The 22,521-nt window shown below is 48.2% G+C and overlaps 1 protein-coding gene across 1 annotated transcript; it reads left to right on the top strand.

The window, feature by feature from the left end:
- The first annotated feature begins 45 nt into the window (after nt 1-45).
- LOC123752548 (loricrin-like) lies at nt 46-20,138 on the top strand. The gene is made up of 2 exons (XM_069329356.1): nt 46-1,060; nt 19,891-20,138. Exons 1-2 carry the CDS (start codon nt 46-48, stop codon nt 20,136-20,138), a joined length of 1,263 nt encoding a protein of 420 aa, XP_069185457.1.
- Nucleotides 20,139-22,521: the final 2,383 nt, after the last annotated feature.

The raw sequence follows: 22,521 nt of genomic DNA, 5'->3' as shown, positions 1-22,521 counted from the left end.
CTGGTGCCGCATGCGGGGTACAGGGGCTACACACCTGGAGGCCGCATGCGGGGTACAGGGGGCTACACACCTGGAGGCCGCATGCGAGGTACAGGGGGCTACACACCTGGAGGCCGCATGCGGGGTACAGGGGGCTACACACCTGGAGGCCGCATGCGGGGTACAGGGGGCTACACACCTGGAGGCCGCATGCGGGGTACAGGGGGCTACACACCTGGAGGCCGCATGCGGGGTACAGGGGGCTACACACCTGGAGGCCGCATGCGAGGTACAGGGGGCTACACACCTGGAGGCCGCATGCGGGGTACAGGGGGCTACACACCTGGAGGCCGCATGCGGGGTACAGGGGGCTACACACCTGGAGGCCGCATGCGGGGTACAGGGGGCTACACACCTGGAGGCCGCATGCGGGGTACAGGGGGCTACACACCTGGAGGCCGCATGCGGGGTACAGGGGGCTACACACCTGGAGGCCGCATGCGGGGTACAGGGGGCTACACACCTGGAGGCCGCATGGGGGGGACAGGGGGCTACACACCTGGAGGCCGCATGCGGGGTACAGGGGGCTACACACCTGGAGGCCGCATGCGGGGTACAGGGGGCTACACACCTGGAGGGCGCATGCGGGGTACAGGGGGCTACACACCTGAAGGGCGCATGCGGGGGACACGGGGCTACACACCTGGAGGCCGCATGCGGGGGACAGGGGGCTACACACCTGAAGGGCGCATGCGGGGTACAGGGGGCTACACACCTGAAGGGCGCATGCGGGGTACAGGGGGCTACACACCTGGAGGCCGCATGCGGGGGACAGGGGGCTACACACCTGGAGGGCGCATGCGGGGTACAGGGGGCTACACACCTGGAGGCCGCATGCGGGGTACAGGGGGCTACACACCTGGAGGCCGCATGCGGGGTACAGGGGGCTACACACCTGAAGGGCGCATGCGGGGTACAGGGGGCTACACACCTGGAGGCCGCATGCGGGGGACAGGGGGCTACACACCTGGAGGGCGCATGCGGGGTACAGGGGGCTACACATCTGGAGGCCGCATGCGAGGTACAGGGGGCTACACACCTGGAGGCCGCATGCGGGGGACACGGGGCTACACACCTGGAGGCCTACATACCTGGAGGCCGCATGCGGGGGACAGGGGACTACACACCTGGAGGCCGCATGCGGGGGACAGGGGGCTACACACCTGGAGGCCGCATGCGAGGGACAGGGGGCTACACACCTGGAGGCCGCATGCGGGGGACACGGGGCTACACACCTGGAGGCCGCATGCGGGGGACACGGGGCTACACACCTGGAGGCCGCATGCGGGACACGGGGCTACACACCTGGAGGGCGCATGCGGGACACGGGGCTACACACCTGGAGGCCGCATGCGGGACAGGGGGCTACACACCTGGACACCTGGAGGCCGCATGCGGGGACAGGCAGGGAGGCAGGGAGGGAGCAAGGGGCACGCAGGAAGGGAGGGAGCAAGAGACAGGCAGGGAGGGTTGCAGGGAGGGAGGGAGGGAGGGAGGGAGGGAGGGAGGGAGGGAGGGAGTCAGGCAGGCAGGAAGGCTGGCATTCAGGCAGGGAGGGAGGGAGGGAGGGAGGCAGGCAGGCAGGCAGGCAGGGAGGCAGGCAGGGAGGCAGGCAGGCAGGGAGGCAGGCAGGCAGGCAGGGAGGCAGGCAGGCAGGGAGGGAGGCAGACAGGGAGGGAGGGAGCATGAGGCAGGGAGGGAGCAAGAGGCAGGCAGGGAGGCAGGCAGGCAGGGAGGGAGGCAGGCAGGGAGGCGGGCAGGCAGGGAGAGAGGCAGGCAGGGAGGCAGGCAGGGAGGGAGCAAGAGGCAGGCAGGGAGGCAGGCAGGGAGGGAGGCAGGGAGGCAGGCAGGGAGGGAGGCAGGGAGGGAGGCAGGCAGGCACGGAGGGAGGCAGGCAGGCAGGGAGGGAGGCAGGCAGGCAGGCTGGGAGGCAGGCAGGCAGGCTGGGAGGCAGGCAGGCAGGCTGGGAGGCAGGCAGGCAGGCAGGCAGGCAGGCAGGCAGGGAGGCAGGCAGGCAGGGAGGCAGGCAGGCAGGGAGGGAGGCAGGCAGGCACGGAGGGAGGCAGGCAGGCAGGGAGGGAGGCAGGCAGGGAGGCAGGCAGGCAGGCTGGGAGGCAGGCAGGCAGGCTGGGAGGCAGGCAGGCAGGCTGGGAGGCAGGCAGGCAGGCAGGCAGGCAGGCAGGGAGGGAGGCAGGCAGGCAGGCAGGGAGGCAGGCAGGCAGGCTGGGAGGCAGGCAGGCAGGCAGGCAGGCAGGCAGGGAGGGAGGGAGGCAGGCAGGCAGGCAGGGAGGCAGGCTAGCAGGCAGGCAGGCAGGGAGGCAGAGAGGCAGGCAGGCAGGCTAGCAGGCAGGCAGGCAGGGAGGGAGCATGAGGCAGGGAGGGAGCAAGAGGCAGGGAGGGAGGGAGGGAGGGAGGCAGGGAGGGAGGGAGGGAGGCAGGCAGGGAGGCAGGCAGGGAGGCAGGCAGGCAGGGAGGGAGGTAGACCGGGAGGCAGGGAGGGAGCAAGGGGCAGGCAGGAAGGGAGGGAGCAAGAGACAGGCAGGGAGGGTTGCAGGGAGGGAGGGAGGGAGGGAGGGAGGCAGGCAGGCAGGCAGGCAGGCAGGCAGGAAGGCAGGCAGGAAGGCAGGCATTCAGGCAGGGAGGGAGGCAGGCAGGGAGGGAGGCAGGCACGGAGGCAGGCAGGCAGGCAGGCAGGCAGGGAGGCAGGCAGGCAGGCAGGCAGGCAAGCAGGCAGGCAGGGAGGGAGGCAGGGAGGGAGGCAGGGAGGGAGGGAGCAAGAGGCAGGGAGGGAGGCAGGCCTTCTACAACTCCCTCCCAAGCCATACACAGGGAAAGTGCATCTTTAAAAAGGATTCAATTTCCGAGAGTAAAAAGATGCGGGTTACATCTGCCGGATCTTTTTGCCTCAACCATTTTTGTTTGCTTCTGCCTTCTCTTTTTTCAGTCTTCCTCTTCTTCTCGATATTGGTGTTTGTGTGTGGTGTTTGGTTGGTGTGTTGGGTGTGTGTGGAGGTGTTTGGTTGGTGTGTTGGGTGTGTGGAGGTGTTTGGTTGGTGTGTTGGGTGTGTGTGGAGGTGTTTGGTTGGTGTGTTGGGTGTGTGGAGGTGTTTGGTTGGTGTGTTGGGTGTGTGGAGGTGTTTGGTTGGTGTGTGGAGGTGTTTGGTTGGTGTGTTGGGTGTGTGGAGGTGTTTGGTTGGTGTGTTGGGTGTGTGTGGAGGTGTTTGGTTGGTGTGTTGGGTGTGTGGAGGTGTTTGGTTGGTGTGTTGGGTGTGTGGAGGTGTTTGGTTGGTGTGTTGGGTGTGTGGAGGTGTTTGGTTGGTGTGTTGGGTGTGTGGAGGTGTTTGGTTGGTGTGTTGGGTGTGTGGAGGTGTTTGGTTGGTGTGTTGGGTGTGTGGAGGTGTTTGGTTGGTGTGTTGGGTGTGTGGAGGTGTTTGGTTGGTGTGTTGGGTGTGTGGAGGTGTTTGGTTGGTGTGTGGAGGTGTTTGGTTGGTGTGTTGGGTGTGTGGAGGTGTTTGGTTGGTGTGTTTGTTCCCCAACAAACACACCAACCAAATGTTTGTTAACATTCCCCATGTTAACTCCCCCGTACAGGGTTCGAGTACTTCCTTACGTCCCTTCGGCTCATTTGTGCTCCAGCTTCCTCCTGTGTCCTCTTGCACTACTTTCTCTCAGTCTGAAGAGCCTCTCCTTGTCCACCAGATCTATTTCCCCCTCAGTATCTCGAATGTTGTGATCATATCCCATCTGTTCCTTCTATCCTTTATGGTTGTGAAATTTAGTTACATTAGCCCGTGCTCATAGATTAGATCTGTTAGCTCTGGCACCAATCTTGTTGCAAGCCTCTATTTTTTTAATTTTGGCTTTGTTTCAAAAGGTGCGGATTCCATACCGGTGCTGCGTATTCCTGCATTGGTCGAACAAATATTGTTAATATTGGTCTGAAGGAGTCCTGATTCAGGTTCTTAAACGGAGTTCAGATAATTGCCAGCCTTCCATGCGACCCCATTTTTCTGTAATTTTTTTTCTTGGCTTTTGCTGTCCTTTCTTTAGCTGCCTGCGTCGCCTACTGTACCCGGGGCTTACTTGATGTTGTTCATGCACCTCCTCCTTGAGTGGTGTCAACTGTCCATTTACATAAACACATTTTCCACCAATGAATTCATTTAATTTACTGTCTCCCCTTCCATTTTGCTTTCCCATTGGACCTGCCACAGCAAGTCCCTCAGTGGTGTTGTAGTCCCCACGTATTCAAACATGACAATTCAGTGGTCACAAGCTCCTAGAGGCATCTCATACTTTATTTTTTTCCAACGTTGCTTTATTTTATTTTACGTTATTTTCGACATACAAGAGACAACACCAAGTCTAGTGTTGGTGGTAGATGGTCTCCTCGCCACAGCAGCTCTCGCATGGTCCCTTACCATACTAATTCTTACCATGCCTTATTTGGTCCTGCTACGTGGACTACATACTTTGATCTCCATCATCTGGATTCTACTCCTCCTGACGATTTCTCCCTCCATAGGCACCGTGTTGATTCGGTAGATGTCCTGTTACTTTTAACCCCACCCGTCTTGGTGCGCATGTCGTTGCTGCTCCTTCTCAAGAAGCAGCTACCCACTTAGCCGCATTGTCCTGCATTGGAGAGACCCCTGTTCGGGTCTCCAAGAACTCTCGGTTGAATGCCAGTGTTGGCACTATTCTTCTCTTGCACCATGTTGCAACCAGTGTTAGGGACCTCAAAGACTGCCACGAGGGTATTAAACATATCCTCAAAGCCCAAGGCCATCCTGTCCTCCAGGTGGACACGTTTACTCGGCCCCCTCATGGTCGTCGCCGTCAGCCTCTTCGGGTTGTGAAACTTACCTTTGATAGTAGGACCCTTCCGCCCTCTGTCATTCTTGCTGGTGCCAGGTGCTCCGTTCAGGAGTACATTCCCTCTCCTCGGCTCTGTAATAAGTGCTGGAGGTTCGAGCATAGTGCCCTCAGATACTCCAGTACTGTGTCTCTATGTACTCATGTATGGGGGCAAGGGTCACTCTAAGTCGGAGTGCTGCAAACCTTCGACCCAGGCTTGCTGCCTCAATTGCGATGAGGCCCACCCTACCTTCTCCCGCGCATGTATACATTACAAACTTGATGAAGCTGTCTGCTACTTGAAACACGGGGATCGTTTGTCTTTTCCTGAGGCCAGGCGACAATTTCGCCGTCTCACCCCTTTCGCTGTCGAAACTATATTCGTGTGTTGTGTTCTTCCTTTCCTCGTCCTTCCTACTTTCCTCCGTCTCACAACCGTCTCCAGGCCCTAGACCCAGACACGCCCACCGCCTCCTCACCTGTTCCTTTACGTTATGTCCCGAAGGGTCTTCTCCTGGTTCTCCGTTTGGAGTTTCCCTTCTTCCTACCCAATCTGCCATGTCTCCTGTGTCTTCTTTCTCATCTCCCTCCGATCCTCCTTCCCATCCTTCCCCCCTGTCTCTTAGTTCTCCACGCCGCCTGTCTGTACAGGCTGTAGTCCATCATCTTCCCAGCAATCTTCGTGTTGTTCGCCCTAGTTCTTCTTCTCCTGTTGAGATGCTTGAGTCTGTTGCCCAGTACGTTTGCTAGAACACCTGTCTCTTTGAGTCAGAAACGTAAGCCTGGCTCCTCTCCTTCCTCCTCTCTGGTGGGTAGAAAAGTATCGCTTTCTTCCTCGCCCCCACCTCTTACTCTATCCGTGTTCCCTGCAGTAAGTCAACAAATTCCTTTGGAGACTTCAAGCTGAAAGCACAAGGTACATAAGGAGTCAGCAAGCCATTGAGTCACTTCACCAGTCTGTACGTATTCACCCAATACATACTGGGTATGTATTGGGGAATACATACCCAGGTTTGTATTCCCCAATAATCTTTGGCAGGTGGAGTCCGGATTTCTTGGCGTTCACAGTTTTGATCAATCTGTTTACCTTTGTTTTCACCTCACTCAAGTGCAAGTATATAAGACGGCTAAGTTGGTTAGTGTTAGCATAAGTAAAACTCTGTTTAGTGTTTTCAGGCTACAGTTGTGTGTGTGTAAACTAAAGTCTTTGAAAATGTAATAAGTTATTACGAAACGCGTTCAAGCGTCGCGTCAGACTAGAAATACAAATGAATTTTGGAGAATTGATTTTTCAATTACCATTGACAGTAAAAAGAAACATAAGAAATATTGAGAAAATTCGTGTTAGAATTATTAATCTTACTTTTTCGGTATATTTAACAACGCACGCACACACACACACACACACACACACACACACACACACACACACACACACACACACACACACACACACACACACACACACATATATATATATATATATATATATATATATATATATATATATATATATTATATATGTTGTACCTAGTAGCCAGAACGTCGTACTCGGCCTGCTATGCAAGGCCCGATTTGCCTAATAAGCCAAGTTTTCCTGAATTAATATATTTTCTCTAATTTTTTTCTTATTATATGATAAAGCTACCCATTTCATTATGTATGAGGTCAATTTTTTTTTATTGGAGTTAAAATTAACGTAGATATATGACCGAACCTAATCAACCCTACCTAACCTATCTTTATTGGTTAGGTTAGGTAAGGTAGCCGAAAAAGTTAGGTTAGGTTAGGTTAGGTAGGTTAGGTAGTCGAAAAACAATTAATTAATGAAAACTTGGCTTATTAGGCAAATCGGGCATTGCATAGTAGGCTGAGAAGTGAGTTCTGGCTACTAGGTACGACATATACACGTATATATATATATATATATATATATATATATATATATATATATATATATATATATATATATATATATATATATATATATATATACATGTCGTACCTAATAGCCAGAACGCACTTCTCAGCCTACTATTCAAGGCCCGATTTGCCTAATAAGCCAAGTTTTCATGAATTAATGTTTTTTCGTCTACCTAACCTACCTAACCTAACCTAACCTAGCTTTTTTTGGCTACCTAACCTAACCTTACCTATAAATATAGGTTAGGTTAGGTAGGGTTGGTTAGGTTCGGTCATATATCTACGTTAATTTTAACTCCAATAAAAAAAAAAATTACCTCATACATAGAGAAAAGGGCAGCTTTATCATTTCATAAGAAAAAAATTATAGTAAATATATTAATTCAGGAAAACTTGGCTTATTAGGCAAATCGGGCCTTGAATAGTAGGCTGAGAAGTGAGTTCTGGCTACTAGGTACGACATATATATATATATATATATATATATATATATATATATATATATATATATATATATATATATATATATATATATATATATATATATATATATATATGTCGTACCTAGTAGCCAGAACGCACTTCTCAGCCTACTATTCAAGGCCCGATTTGCCTAATAAGCCAAGTTTTCCTGAATTAATATATTTTCTCAATTTTTTTTCTTATGAAATGATAAAGCTACCCATTTCATTATGTATGAGTTCAATTTTTTTTTATTAGAGTTAAAATTAACGTAGATATATGACCGAACCTAACCAACCCTACCTAACCTAACCTAACCTATCTTCATAGGTTAGGTTAGGTTAGGTAGCCAAAAAAGTTAGGTTAGGTTAGGTTAGGTAGGTTAGGTAGTCGAAAAACAATTAATTCAAGAAAACTTGGCTTATTAGGCAAATTGGGCCTTGCATAGTAGGCTGAGAAGTGCGTTCTGGCTACTAGGTACGACATATATATATATATATGTCGTACCTAGTAGCCAGAACTCACTTTTTGGCCTACTATTCAAGGCCCGATTTGCCTAATAAGCCAAGTTTTCCTGAATTAATATATTTACTATAATTTTTTTCTTATGAAATGATAAAGCAACCCTTTTCTCTATGTATGAGGTCAATTTTTTTTTATTGGAGTTAAAATTAACGTAGATATATGACCGAACCTAACCAACCCTACCTAACCTAACCTAACCTATATTTATAGGTAAGGTTAGGTTAGGTAGCCAAAAAAAGCTAGGTTAGGTTAGGTTAGGTAGGTTAGGTAGACGAAAAAACATTAATTCATGAAAACTTGGCTTATTAGGCAAATCGGGCCTTGAATAGTAGGCTGAGAAGTGCGTTCTGGCTATTAGGTACGACATATATATATATATATATATATATATATATGTATAGATATATATATATAGATATTTACAACGTCAGCCGTAACAGTCGGTCGTGCAGGGGGTTGGGTCCCACATTTGTGCCCATTCAACAAGGATAACAGTGCCTGAGGAAGTCAAGAATCGACTCATGTCTGTGTTAATACCTGCTGAAGACTCTTAGTGGGTCGAGGAAGCCTACCTCTCCAGCAGTGCAACAGAATCAACTGTAAAAGGTGTGTTGTCCTGGCGGGAGGCGTGCTATGGAGGGGAAGGACACAGGCCTGGGTGAGGGTTATCTCAGTGCCTCCATAAACAACAGCCTCCAGGCGGGGAGGAGGCCTCATGTGGAGGAGGGGGGGAGTGAAGGGGAGGCTCACAAACCTGCTTGTATTCCAGCAGTCTTATAAGTGAATGTGTGCGTCTTTTCAGATGAACGGTGAGTTTGTAGTGATAAACATAATGCACCTGTGAAACTTTGTGCTAATTGTGTGTGACCGGGATACCTTCTCCCCCCCTCTCCCTAGCCTCCCACAGGCCTCGCCAGCCCACCCAGCTACCCTCTCCCGGCGGCTGACCCGACGACCATCGTCCACCCCACGACCACCGTCACCCCACGCAACCCTACGCCCACCGCCACCCCACGCCCACCGTCACCCCACGCAACCCTACGCCCACCGCTACCCCACGCCCACCGCCAGCCCACGCCCACACACGCCACACGCCCTACGGCTCCCTCACCAGGAAAGGGTGGAAGGACACATGTGGTGGGGTCAAGAGACTGGGTCACCAGTGTGCCAATAAGTGCTTGAAAAAGATAAGTTGAGTCCAGTCCTGTGGTGACTGGACCATTGTGAGTATCGTGTTGAGAGCACCACACCCAGTGAGCCAGGACACATTCACCAGTGTTTAGTGACAAAAAGGAAATTATCCAAGTGTTACGTGCCACATCAACCCTCCCCTCACCCCCTGAGTGTAGTGCCTCCCCCCACCCCCTGAGTGTAGTGTCTCCCGCTCGACCACTCCACCTGTGTAGTGTCTCCCCCCCCCCCTCCGTGTGGTGCAGTGTCTTCCGCTCCCCCGCCCCCACCTCCCACGATCAGGTGGTCGCGCCTTCCCTCCCCGGCCCCCCTCCCAGACCGGGCCAGCGCGCAGCCTCCCAACCCCCACCCACCACCTCCACGAGCCCACCCACCCCAGACATCTGCCCAGACATGACGCATAATATAGGGGACAACCTCGTCCCCCCCAGCCAGGAGGGAGAGACAAATACTCCAGTGCAAGGTGACAGTCACTTTACCTAAGGGGATGGCAGAAGAAGCCGCTACCAGCCAGCTCACCCCTCCCGAAGCCAATCAAAGGAGAGGCACATGCAGTGGTTGTGGGAACAACGTCAGCATCAACTCTGTCTCCAGAGTCATACGCCAGCATGGTGACTGTCCTGGGTCAGGGAGGCCTCCCGTGGGAGGAGGCAGCACTCAGGAGCCTGTTGCACCAGTACAAATCGCAACAGATTACATTGCAACAGACGACCTGCTAGAGGCAATTAAAGCAACGTCAACCAGGACACTCACCCACATCCCAAAGGCCTCTCGCCCTTTTGCTGCAGGGAAATACACGGACCTCATCGCAAAAGTCAACAGAGGGTCAAATAACCTTGTTGCACCTGATACCATCAAAGCCTGGCACAATCTGTTACTTTTTGGCAATGCATGCTTAGGTGTACCAGACAGAGGAGGCAAGACACTGGCCTCATCCGTCAATAAAGCAATTAGGGATTTTCCGAGGGCTGACAACCTAGTCCGCCTCCCCAAACACACCAAACACCGCCGAGGCAGACCAAGTACGACAATCAGCGACAACAGAAAATTAGGTACCCAAGTCAGCAAGAAAATTGAAGAGGGCAATACAGTCGGGGCACTCAGGTTAATCACAAGTGAGGACAAAATTTTGCCCAGGGATGAAACCACAGCCCAAGCACTGAGAGAAAAACACCCCCTCAGGGCCGTAGGTGAACCTCCCCCACAGGTCAGGCTCGCCCCTAATCAGGAACCTCTCGTCCTCCGGGAGTCAGAGGTTTATAAAGCTATCGTTTCATTTCCCCCGGGCTCCTCAGGAGGCTACACAGGGGTAAGACCTCAACATGTGAAGGAAATGGTGAACCCTGTTCTTGGCCCAGCTGCAGAAGCGCTCCTGACAGAAATCACAACGTTTGTCAACAACTGCCTCGCCGGGTTAATCCCTGATGAAATCAAACCATTCTTCTTTGGTGCATCCCTATGTGCCCTCAAAAAGAAGGGGGGAGGAATCAGACCCATTGCCGTTGGTAATACCCTTCGCCGCCTAGTTGCAAGGGCTGCTGTCAGAAGTATCCGAACGGAAGCAGCCACCATGCTGCAACCCAACCAGCTGGGGTTTGGAGTTCCCCAAGGCTGTGAAGCAGCGGCTCATGCTGCACGAGCCTACATTAGCTCTCTTACTGAAGATCAGGCAGTAGTAAAATTAGATTTTAAAAACGCTTTCAACTCGGTCAAAAGGGAAGCAATCCTCACTGCAGTCCAGGAACATTGCCCAAGCATTCTCCCGTTTGTGTCAGCAGGCTACAGCAAAGACTCAACCCTCCTGTTTGGCAAACATGAAGTCACCTCAGCAGAGGGAATTCAACAGGGTGACCCACTTGCACCGTTCCTCTTTTGCATAGCGGTTCGAGAAATTACAACCAGACTGTCCAGCGAGCTCAACATCTGGTTCCTGGATGATGGCACTCTGGCAGGCACACAAGATTCCCTGCTAGAAGACTTACAGCTGGTGAAGACACGGGGGGAGTCCATGGGTCTCGTTCTTAGCCCCTCCAAGTGCGAAATTATTGCATCTAGTGAAGTAATCATTAGAGCAGTGAAATCAGTTCTACCAGAAGCCTCAGTCGTTAAACCTACCGACAGCACACTACTCGGAGCACCTCTGGGCCACAATGCTATTGCTGCAGTCCTTGACGAAAAGTTTAGAGACCTAAAGAGGATGGAAGAGAGAATTGGGGACTTGGACTCCCACGATGCCCTCTACCTTCTCACAAAGTGCCTTACCCTGCCCAGGCTAACATACTTCTTAAGGTGTGCACCAACTTTTGGCAACCCACTTCTAAATCAATATGATGAGCTCCTCAGGTCAATATTCAGGAAGGCGCTCAACCTAGATTTAGATGACAGTCAGTGGGACCAAGCAACACTACCAGTGAGATTTGGAGGGATAGGCATACGAAAGGCAACTGAGGTAGCACTTCCAGCATTCTTATCCTCATGTACAGCAGCCAACGAATTGGTAGGGCAGATCCTACCAGAGCGTATGAGAGAGACAGCGGGAACTCATGATCAAACGTTCATCGAAGCAGCCAGACAATGGGACACCATTGCACACCCTCAACCCCGACCACAAGTCCCAAAAGACCACAAGCAGGCCCACTGGGATAGCCCCATAATGGAAAAGACTGTCACAGCAATGATTGACAACGCTGATGCTGAAAACAAAGCCCGCCTCCTAGCGGTAACAGCACCCCACGCCGGGGATTTTTTATTTGCTGTGCCCAATGCAGCCCTGGGAACTCGCCTCAGTCATGACGCTCTCCGCATTGGAGTTGCCCTTCGCCTTGCCGCCCCCATCCTCACCGAACATAGGTGCATCTGCGGAACTGCGATGGCAGACCAATATGGTCGTCATGGTCTGGTATGTCGTAAATCACAGGGTAAAATTGCAAGACATGAAGAAGTCAACGACATCATCAAGAGGAGCCTCGCCACAGCCCGCTGCCCGGCACAAAGAGAACCACACTTATCCAGACCTAACGACCCTCAGAAGCGCCCTGATGGGGTCACCTTGCTACCTTGGAAGGATGGTAAGCAAGTGGTATGGGACTACACGTGCGCTGCCACACTGGCCAGTACCTACCTCCACTACAGCACACGTGAAAGCGGTGGTGCTGCTTCTTTCAGGGAATCGCAGAAAATTATTAAATACAGAGGTCTAGCACACTGCTACAGCTTTGTTCCGATCGGCTCGGAGACCCTCGGTTCGTGGGGAAAATGTGCATTGAAGTTCCTGAAGGAATTGGGGGACAAATTGATCAGCGCTACAAAAGACCAGAGAGCAAAAAGTTTCTTGTTCCAGCGCCTCAGTGTTGCGATTCAAAGGGGAAATGCCTGTTGCGTCTTGGGCACTAGTCCAACTTCAGAGGAATTCGAAGAAGTGTTTGACTTGCAACAATGATCGAACCCGTCTGTGACATTCATCAATGTTTCCCATTGTTGTGTTCTTCAAGAGATCCATAACCTTTAAGCACCTTTTTGCATTATTATTTTTGTATCAACCCATGTATATCTTGTAACCATCAAATGCATAATAAAGCACAAAAAATATTCAAGGAAGGGGGTGGTAGGAGAAAAGCACACAGAAACTGTATTGGAGGGGATCTAAACATTCCCTCTAATGCGTTATGCGTGGTTTCCTCCGAGGCTATGGGTCCCCCTTCTTCCAGCTAGAGGTGGTACTCCCTTCCTATTTTAAAAAAAAAAAAAAAAAAAAAAAAAAAAAAAAAAAAAAAAAAAAAAAAAAAATATATATATATATATATATATATATATATATATATATATATATGTCGTACCTAGTAGCCAGAACGCACTTCTCGGCCTACTATGCAAGGCCCGATTTGCCTAATAAGCCAAGTTTTCATGAATTAATATATTTTCTCTATTTTTTTTCTTATGAAATGATAAAGCTACCCATTTCATTATGTATGAGGTCAATTTTTTGGGGGGGGAGTTAAAATTAACGTAGATATATGACCGAACCTAACCAACCCTACCTAACCTAACCTAACCTATCTTTATAGGTTAGGTTAGGTTAGGTAGCAGAAAAAGTTAGGTTAGGTTAGGTTAGGTAGTCGAAAAATCATTATTTCATGAAAACTTGGCTTATTAGGCAAATCGGGCCTTGCATAGTAGGCTGAGAAGTGCGTTCTGGCTACTAGGTACGACATATATATATATATATATATATATATATATATATATATATATATATATATATATATATGTATATATATGTATATATATTATTAAATATGACCGAAAAAGTAAGATTAATAATTCTAACACGAATTTTCTCAATCTTTCGTACATTACGCTTCACTGTTGGAGGTAAATCAAAAATCACTTCTCCAAAATTCATTTTTATTTCTAGTCTGACGCGACACGGGCGCGTTTCGTAAAACGCGATTCTGATTCGTGATCAGATATACAAGGCAGAGAATGAAATCAAAGACAACAAAACGCAACTACTTCATGCTACAAACGAGTGGAGAAATAGCAACATCGACGATAGTATCCGTACCCGCATTGAACAACACCTCGACATCCTCACAGACCAACATCACCTCAGCACTGAAACAAGGATTATCAAGAAACTAACAACATTATATGGAGGACCTATGGCAATTCCACGACCAAGAGATGGCTTCCTGAACCTTGCAGGAATTAACCTCACTGAGGACCAAGTCACTCTCCTAAATCTGGGCATAAACTGTCATGTTATGTCCAGACCGAGTGAAATGGCCCGGAAAGTAGAGTTGGAAATTCTGTTGGACGACATATTCGACCTCGAGACACAAAAGAAGGTCACTACCAAAGATACCTTACAAGCAGAACTTATTGCAGAAGGAGAAAAGAATCGAGGCAACTACAGAAGCACCATACTGTCCCCCGAGCTTAAAGCGGCAGCCAAAAGCCTTCGTGAGAACAAGGAGATAGTTGTCAGGAGAGGTGACAAGTCGCCAATATATGTCATTCTTAAAAAAGACGAATATCTGGCGAAAATGAACATCATACTCTCTGACCAAACTAAGTTCCAAAGGGTAACGAAGGACACTACAGCCGAATTAAAAGCAAAGGTCAACAAACTGATCGAAACTGTGAACGCCAAGAAATCCGGACTCCACCTGCCAAAGATCATTGGGGAATATAAACCTGGATATGCGTATGGAAATGTCAAGACGCACAAGCCTGGAAACCCACTTCGGCCAATCATTAGCCAGATACCCACACCCACGTACAGACTGGCGAAGCGACTCAACGGCCTGCTGACTCCTTATGTTCCTTGCGCCTTCAGCCTGAAGTCTCCAAAGGAATTTGTGGACTTACTGCGGGGCGCACGGGCCACAGGGATAAGAGCCTCGTTGGACGTAGAATCGCTGTTTACCAACGTACCCGTGGACGAGACAATCGGAATGATAGCCGACAGAGTGTATCGTGATCCAGCCTGTACTCCTCTTGACATGCCAGAAAGTATTCTGAGGAAACTACTCCAAGCTTGTACTAAAGAGGCACCCTTCTTGAGCCCGGATGGGCACATGTATAAGCAAGTAGATGGGGTCGCCATGGGTTCTCCCCTAGGTGTCCTGTTTGCAAACTTCTACATGGGTACCATCGAGCAAAAAGTCTTAGTCGACATGAACTTGAAACCGGCCATATACTGCAGGTATGTTGACGACATTTTTACACAGGTACCTGATGTCAGACATCTGCAGGAGCTGAAGGAGGCATTTGAGCAGAGTTCCGTGCTGCGTTTCACTTACGAGACGGAAAAGGATGGGAAGCTGCCTTTTCTAGATGTAACAGTCATGGAAAAGGGCGGAGGTTTCCACACTGCAGTCTACACTAAGGAAACAAACATAGGAATGTGCCTAAATGCCAACAGCGACTGCCCTGACAGGTACAAGAGGAGTGTTGTTAACGCATACGTCGACCGTGCTCTCAGCCACAGCTCAGAATGGAAGCAAGTCGACGTAGAACTCTGTAGGGTAAGGCAGGTCCTAGTCAATAACGGCTTCTCCAATGGTTTCATCAAAGACATCATAAGAAGGAAAGTGAAAAGCCATGCAAACTCCGAAGAGACAACTAACACAACACCTATACCCCCTATTAGACTATTTTACAGGAACTTCTTTTCCACAGCTCATAAAACGGAGGAAAGGGTCCTGAAAGATATTGTTAATAGAAACGTTATCCCTACAGACAAAAATCAGAGGATACAACTGACGATTTACTATAAAACCAGAAAAACGGCCAGCCTACTCATGAGAAACTCTCCAGACACAAAACAGAACGCTTTAAAAGAGACTAACGTCGTCTATGCCTTCAAATGCCCACTTGGGGACTGTAAGCTCCAAAAAACCCAGTATATAGGCAAGACAACAACATCTCTTTCTAGGCGTTTAACGATGCATAAGCAACAGGGCTCCATTAAGGAACATATAATCTCTTCCCATAACCAAACCATCGCCAGAGAAATCCTAGTAAACAACACAGAAATCATCGATAGATACAGCGATAGCAGGCGGCTTGACGTTTGCGAGGCACTACACATCAAGAAGTCAACACCAGCAATCAACAGCCAATTATTGCACAACTATATTCTACCCACCTCAAGACTCCGCTCCAATATAGAAGCATCAAGAAATATGGACCAATAGGCTTTCTACAAACACTTCTATTCAATACCCATTGTTTCTGTTCTGTCTTGTGTTGATACTTTTAATACCCTATTAATATCCCCTATTGTTCTGTCTTGTGTTAATGCCACATCACCCTTCCCACCTCACTCAAATGTAGATATAAAATCAGAGAAACGCAAGTTCTAATCAGTTGTGTATTTGTGAAGTCTTTGAAAATGTAATAAGTTTTACGAAACGCGCCCGTGTCGCGTCAGACTAGAAATAAAAATGAATTTTGGAGAAGTGATTTTTGATTTACCTCCAACAGTGAAGCGTAATGTACGAAAGATTGAGAAAATTCGTGTTAGAATTATTAATCTTACTTTTTCGGTCATATTTAATAATATATGTCTACAGGAAAGACTGCTACCAAAATATATATATATATATATATATATATATATATATATATATATATATATATATATATATATATATATATATATATATATATATATATTCACATTTTTTTTCTTTTATTAAATTATTTGGGGAGGGATTTCTGGTCAGTATTTCATCTGGGAATTATGTACTGTGGGGCTGGGTTTTCATCTAGTGAATCGAGGCTCTTAGGCCACCAGCTGTGGGAGCAGGGTGTCTCATCTTGGAGTAATGGTTCTAACATTGGGTCCTCCAACATTTCGATAGTGTTCCACACCCTGATAACTTGGTGTTGTAGTCTGATGTTTAGTGGCTGTATGTTCAGGAGTTCATGGAGCTCCTGGACTGTCTGGTCATGTGGTGGACGGTGTTTCGCTGCTCTCCTTAGCGCCTTATTTTGCACTGCTTATAGTTTTTGCATGTTAATTTTCTTTAAGGTGTGTAGTGGTACTGGGGGATACTGTAGATGCAGCTGGACTAGAGCCTTATATAGAAGAATCTGTATGTTTGTATCAAGGCTTCGGAATCTCCTCAATTTTCCTAAGGCTTTGACTTTTGGCCTTATCCCACTTTTGGCCCCGGCAGGAAACCCCCGCCTGCTGAAGCACAAAACAAAATTAAAAAAGGTAAATAAATATGCATTAAGGCTCGTTCCTGAGCTATTAAGTAAGACTAAGGAAACTGAACGTCACTGTACTGGACAAAATACGGAATAGGGAGGACATGATAACAACGTACAAGGTACTAAGGGCAATTGACAAGGTAGATATAAAAGCAATGTTCAAAATAAGGAACAGTAAAACGTCCGAAAAAAAAGTCTGAGAGAACATAATTGGATATTGGAAACACAGGTGAACCACAGAGATGTCAGAAAGAACTGTCTCAGTCTCAGAGTCGTAAATAAGAGGAACGGACAAGATGAGGAAATTGTCGAAACCAATTCGATACACAACTTGTGTCCTCGGGTTCATTATTACACACTATAGCACTGTATATGGTCATTAATACACACTAAAGCACGGTATATGGTCATTAATATACACTATAACACTGTATATGGTCATTAATACACACTATAGCACGGTATATGGTCATTAATACACACTATAGCACGGTATATGGTCATTAATACACACTATAGCACGGTATATGGTCATTAATACACACTATAGCACGGTATATGGTCATTAATACACACTATAGCACGGTATATGGTCATTAATACACACTATAGCACGGTATATGGTCATTAATACACACTATAGCACGGTATATGGTCATTAATACACACTATAGCACGGTATATGGTCATTAATACACACTATAGCACTGTATATGGTCATTAATACACACTATAGCACTGTATATGGTCATTAATACACACTATACACGGTATATGGTCATTAATACACACTATAGCACGGTATATGGTCATTAATACACACTATAGCACGGCATATGGTCATTAATACACACTATAGCACTGTATATGGTCATTAATACACACTATAGCACGGTATATGGTCATTAATACACACTATAGCACTGTATATGGTCATTAATACACACTATAGCACTGTATATGGTCATTAATACACACTATAGCACTGTATATGGTCATTAATACACACTATAGCACTGTATATGGTCATTAATACACACTATAGCACTGTATATGGTCATTAATACACACTATAGCACTGTATATGGTCATTAATACACACTATAGCACTGTATATGGTCATTAATACACACTATAGCACTGTATATGGTCATTAATACACACTATAGCACTGTATATGGTCATTAATACACACTATACACGATATATGGTCATTATTACACATTATATCAGTGTATATGGTAATACACACTATAGCTCTGTATATGGTCATTAATACACTAGCACGGAATATGATTATTAATACACACTATAGCACAGTATGTGGTCATTAATACACACTATAGCACGGTATATGGTCAGTAATACACACTATAGCACCGTATATGGTCATTAATACTCACTATAGCACCATATATGGTCATTAATACACACTATAACACTGTATATGATCATTAATAGACACTATAGCACCGTATATGGTCATTAATACTCACTATAGCACTGTATATGGTCATTAATACACACTATAGCACCGTATATGGTCACATTATATCATCGTCAATAATATATTATCATCAATACATGCACCAGCCTCCTACACAGAGGCCACTGCTATAGCAAGGGTGGCCTTATATAAATGTAAATATAAGAAAAACGAGTGTAAAAAAGAGTCACTGCATTAAATCAATGTTTGTCGCCAGGCGGGGCTTAAGAGCAGGAGCTGGACCCTGCAAGCACAGCTAGGCGAGTACACACACCCAGCAATATGATGCCTGTCAGGAAACATGCGCCCACAGACATGTAACATTTAAATCTTAACTTAATATTTGTATTAGATTTATTGCATCAGAGGCGAGCTAAAGCCCGCTCGCTGCTCCCATGTTTGGAATGTCAAATTTAGACCCGCCGGTGAAATGAAGCTGTTGGTATTTTTGGACTTCCGGAAAATATAATAAATTGGGATTTTTTAAAGTGGGTATGGAGTAGGGGGGGTGAACTAGGAGGGGTGTTTTGGTATTTGGGGAGAGGGGGGCTGGGAGTAAATCTGGGCAGGGTGGACCTGGTGGGGGAAGGGGTGGGCAGAGTGGACCTGAAGGGGTGGTATGCCTGGTGGAGCCCACCACTTTTCAACCACTATATCTGCATATTATATAAAATGGTTGTCAAAGGGTTTGTGTTTCTTTTTTGCAATGTGTATTACCTGGAACGTTTGTTTATTTAGTTCTCATCCCCATCTGGTTCAGGACTTTCCTACATCAAGAGTCATTTTTACCTCCCTAATGAGATGCTAGACGGTCCAGGGAATGTTTTGAGTTATGAGGGTAAAGTGCGAGAGGCACAATTTTAGTTTAAATTTGGTTTTAAGGCGTTGAAAGAGGCTGGCCAAGATGGCGCATAGAGATGTTGACGAAGAGCGAGTTCTCGCATAATGCGGTGACACTGGTCACTGCATTATGGGATACAACGAAATACATGATTGCACACATGATCTTTAAATACATGATTGGTTGGAGCTGCAAGGTGACAGTCCATGAACAGCAGGAACACCACCAGCGAGCTCTGATACGGGACGTCGGATAGGCGAGCTGGGCCCCTGACTGCCAACTTGATCGAGTGCAAACGTGGGCGTCGGCACTTCAGGATTTCTCACAAGAATCGCGACTGTGTGGCAAGTGGACCTTACTAGAGGAAGTAAGAGTACTTTCCAACGAAGAGACGAGCAGCTAACAATCTTTGCACAAGGTGGAGATGTGGAAAGAAAGTGCTGTAGTAAGACCTAGCAGGGCGCCCACGGTCTGAAGTAGGGGAGTGATGACCCTCTGACGTTGGCACATAACGCGAACAGTCAGCCGCCAGCAGGTGGCCGGAGCGGTCCCGACATGACCCGTTAGTTGCTAAGTCGATCCAGTGATATTGGTGCGGTGAACCACAATAAGAAGAGTCCTGTGACAATCAACGAGACGACTAGTAAGTGCAGTGACAGGTGACGTGACCATTTTGCCTTAAAGCAAGTCCAGTGATTGCTGTGAGTACTTTCCCTGCCAAGCTGAAAGGACATTAATCTTCAATGACAGCACAAGAGATAAATGTTGACCCAATCAGTAGAAACAGTGGTCGTGTGACTCGAAGTCGGCGTAGTTCATCAGTGTGGTCGACACTTCTCAGAAACTACAGAGAGGCACGAGGGCTTGTGGAGCGATGCACCTTTGCGAGAGTCGACAACAATTCGTGGCGGGAGAGTACCTTGTGAACGCGACCCGCATCATACTCGAAGGGACGAAGCTGATCCAGAACCTCATTGGGAAGGAGCCTCAGTGAGGGACCTGCGGCGACGTCGAGGCTCCATGTGGGTGGAAAGAAGTTTAGGAGACAAGTCCGATGTCATCAATCAGCTGAGGGATATTGTGACCTAAAATATTATATATTTAGCAAAAGAATTTATTAAGCCTTTCCATCATATGAATGAGTGTAAATGGTCAGTGGTTTGGTGCGAGCTGTGTGGAGACAGAAGAGACTAACAGAGGTCAAATCTTTGTGGGCGTGAGATTATGCCAGGATGGCAGTTGACCGAGGTCAGGTCGCAACTTTCGGTAAAAGCCGATGAATGGCTTCTTCACTTGATGAACAAGCCTGACGTTTCGGTACTTGTCAGGCTTTGCGAAGATCACGAGAGAGATATGACCTGTGGTAGAGAAGAGTCTAGCAAAGACCTCCTCACAGTCACAGCCACGACTTTGGTATTGACGGAAGTCCTGAGCGTAGAGGCCGGATCCCAAGAGGTCACCAAGAATGAGATAACCCCAAGGTGGCCAGTCTCATTCGATGGTGTAAGTCAAACTACTTTGGGGTGTATGTGTGTGATGGATGATTAACCTGGGGACGGACCTAAGACAATTCTGAGATAGGGATAGGATGTTAGGTTAAGTTATGTGGACTGGGTTTAAGAAGATTAAGACTATACCGGGTGGACCATATGGGTCCAGGGTTATGGACTGGTATGGTCCAGGTATGTGGTTAGCAAGCAGTAACCTGGCTTGGTATAGTCAGCCAAGTTAAGTGACCACAATTTTCACAAGCTGTAATCTTGTGAAAATGTGAAATAGATATTAATATAGATGTTCTACTTAATATATTTTGTATTAAAATTAGTTGGTTTTAGTAGCCTCTTCCCTTGTAAATTCCCCCTCCCCATCTGGCCCATTGGCGTCGTGAGGGGGCTTCGTGGACAGGTGCCGGAGTGTGATGCTCCGTGAGACAGTCCTCTGCCCTTTTCTGGCCTTGCACTCCTGCTGCTGTCTTCTCTAATTGTGCCGGATCGCTTTTCCTTTTCCTTATGTTTCGTTTTTCTCCCCTCTCTACTCCTATCTGCTGGTCGTTTCCTGCCGACCTTTTGCTTGTTTTGGATTATTTCTTTGGACTTCTTCTATTTTGACGCCCGGGTGCTTGAGGAGGCATACTCTTGCACCCATAGAACTGTAGTACCCAACGTCTTGAGCGAGGGGAACCTTTTATTGTCAATCCCCCTTTCATCGCTGAACCCGATCTCGACGGACTGACGGTTCTTAAGGTGGCGTTTGTGGGGCGTATACTCACGATGCACCCCTAGGGGGCCCCGGCATGATCGGCGATAGCTACCTGTTGGGTGTCCTGCCTCTAATTGTGGCTCCATGGTGGGTGTGGGGGCACATTCGTGGATGAATTTCACTTTTCGTACCTATGTCGTTGAATGCTTCTGTTTTACCCTCTCAGGCTCGTGGGGGTGGGCGACCAAGCCCCCGAGTCGGCCTGTCTTGGAAGACCGGGCTCTGTAGCCTCCGCTGCATTGGGCCCCGACCTTGCTCCTCCTTTGACCATCCTGACTTCTTCCCCCAGCTCCCCTCCCTCCTCTGTGGTTGGGTGGAGCCTCCAGCCCCCAGTGGTGACCACTTCGTCCCCTGGTGCGGCTAAGTCTCTCGTTGTGACTACTGCTCCTTTTGACCCCTCTCTCTCTAGGGGTTCTCAACGCCGTTCGCGCTCGCTCGATTCCTTCCCATACTGACGCGTATCGGGTCTTGTTTGGTCCCGCTTCATGGGCCAAATACTTTGATCTTCTCCCTCTTGATTCTGCGCCTCCTGACGATTTCTCCCTCCATCGGCATCTTGTTGATTCCGTGGATGCGTCCGTTACCTTCAACCCCACTCGTCTCGGTACACGTGTCGTTGCTGCTCCTTCTCAGGATGCAGCTTTCCGCTTGGCAGCCTTGTCTTGCCTTGACGAGATCCCTGTTCGGGTCTCGAAGAACGTTCAGATGAATGCCAGTGTTGGCACTATTCTCCTCCCGCCCCATGTTGCAACCGGTGTTCGGAATCTGCAGGATTGCCACGATGATATTCGGCATATCCTTGATGCCCAAGGCCATTCTGTCCTCCAGGTTGACTCATTTACTCGTCCCCCTCGTGGTCGTCGCCATCAACCCCTTCGTGTTGTGAAGATCACCTTTGATGGTAGGACCCTTCCATCCTCTGTCATTCTTGCTGGTGCTAGGTGCTCTGTCCAGGAGTATATCCCTTCTCCTCGGCTTTGTAATAAGTGCTGGAGGTTTGGGCATGGTGCCCTCCGCTGCTCTGGGACTGTCTCTCTCTGTCCTTTGTGTGGGGGTGAAGGTCACTCTAAGTCGGAGTGCACTTCTCCCCAAGCTCGCTGCCTCAACTGCGGTGAGGCCCATCCTACCTTCTTCCGTGCCTGTATCCATTACAAGCTTGAGGCGGCCGTCCTCAACTTGAAGCACCGGGAGCGTTTATCTTTTCCTGAGGCAA

This window comes from Procambarus clarkii, chromosome 22, assembly GCF_040958095.1.
Source record: "Procambarus clarkii isolate CNS0578487 chromosome 22, FALCON_Pclarkii_2.0, whole genome shotgun sequence".
Taxonomy (NCBI): domain Eukaryota; kingdom Metazoa; phylum Arthropoda; class Malacostraca; order Decapoda; family Cambaridae; genus Procambarus; species Procambarus clarkii.
This window is presented reverse-complemented; position numbering and strand designations above follow the sequence as displayed.

Coding starts and splice junctions, on each gene's coding strand:
- LOC123752548 (XM_069329356.1), top strand. CDS start 46: ATGCGGGGTACAGGGGGCTACACACCTGGAGGCCGCATGCGAGGTACA. Junction 1,061..19,890: donor ATCTGGAGGCCGCATGCGAG/GTACAGGGGGCT, acceptor GACACTTCTCAG/AAACTACAGAGAGGCACGAG.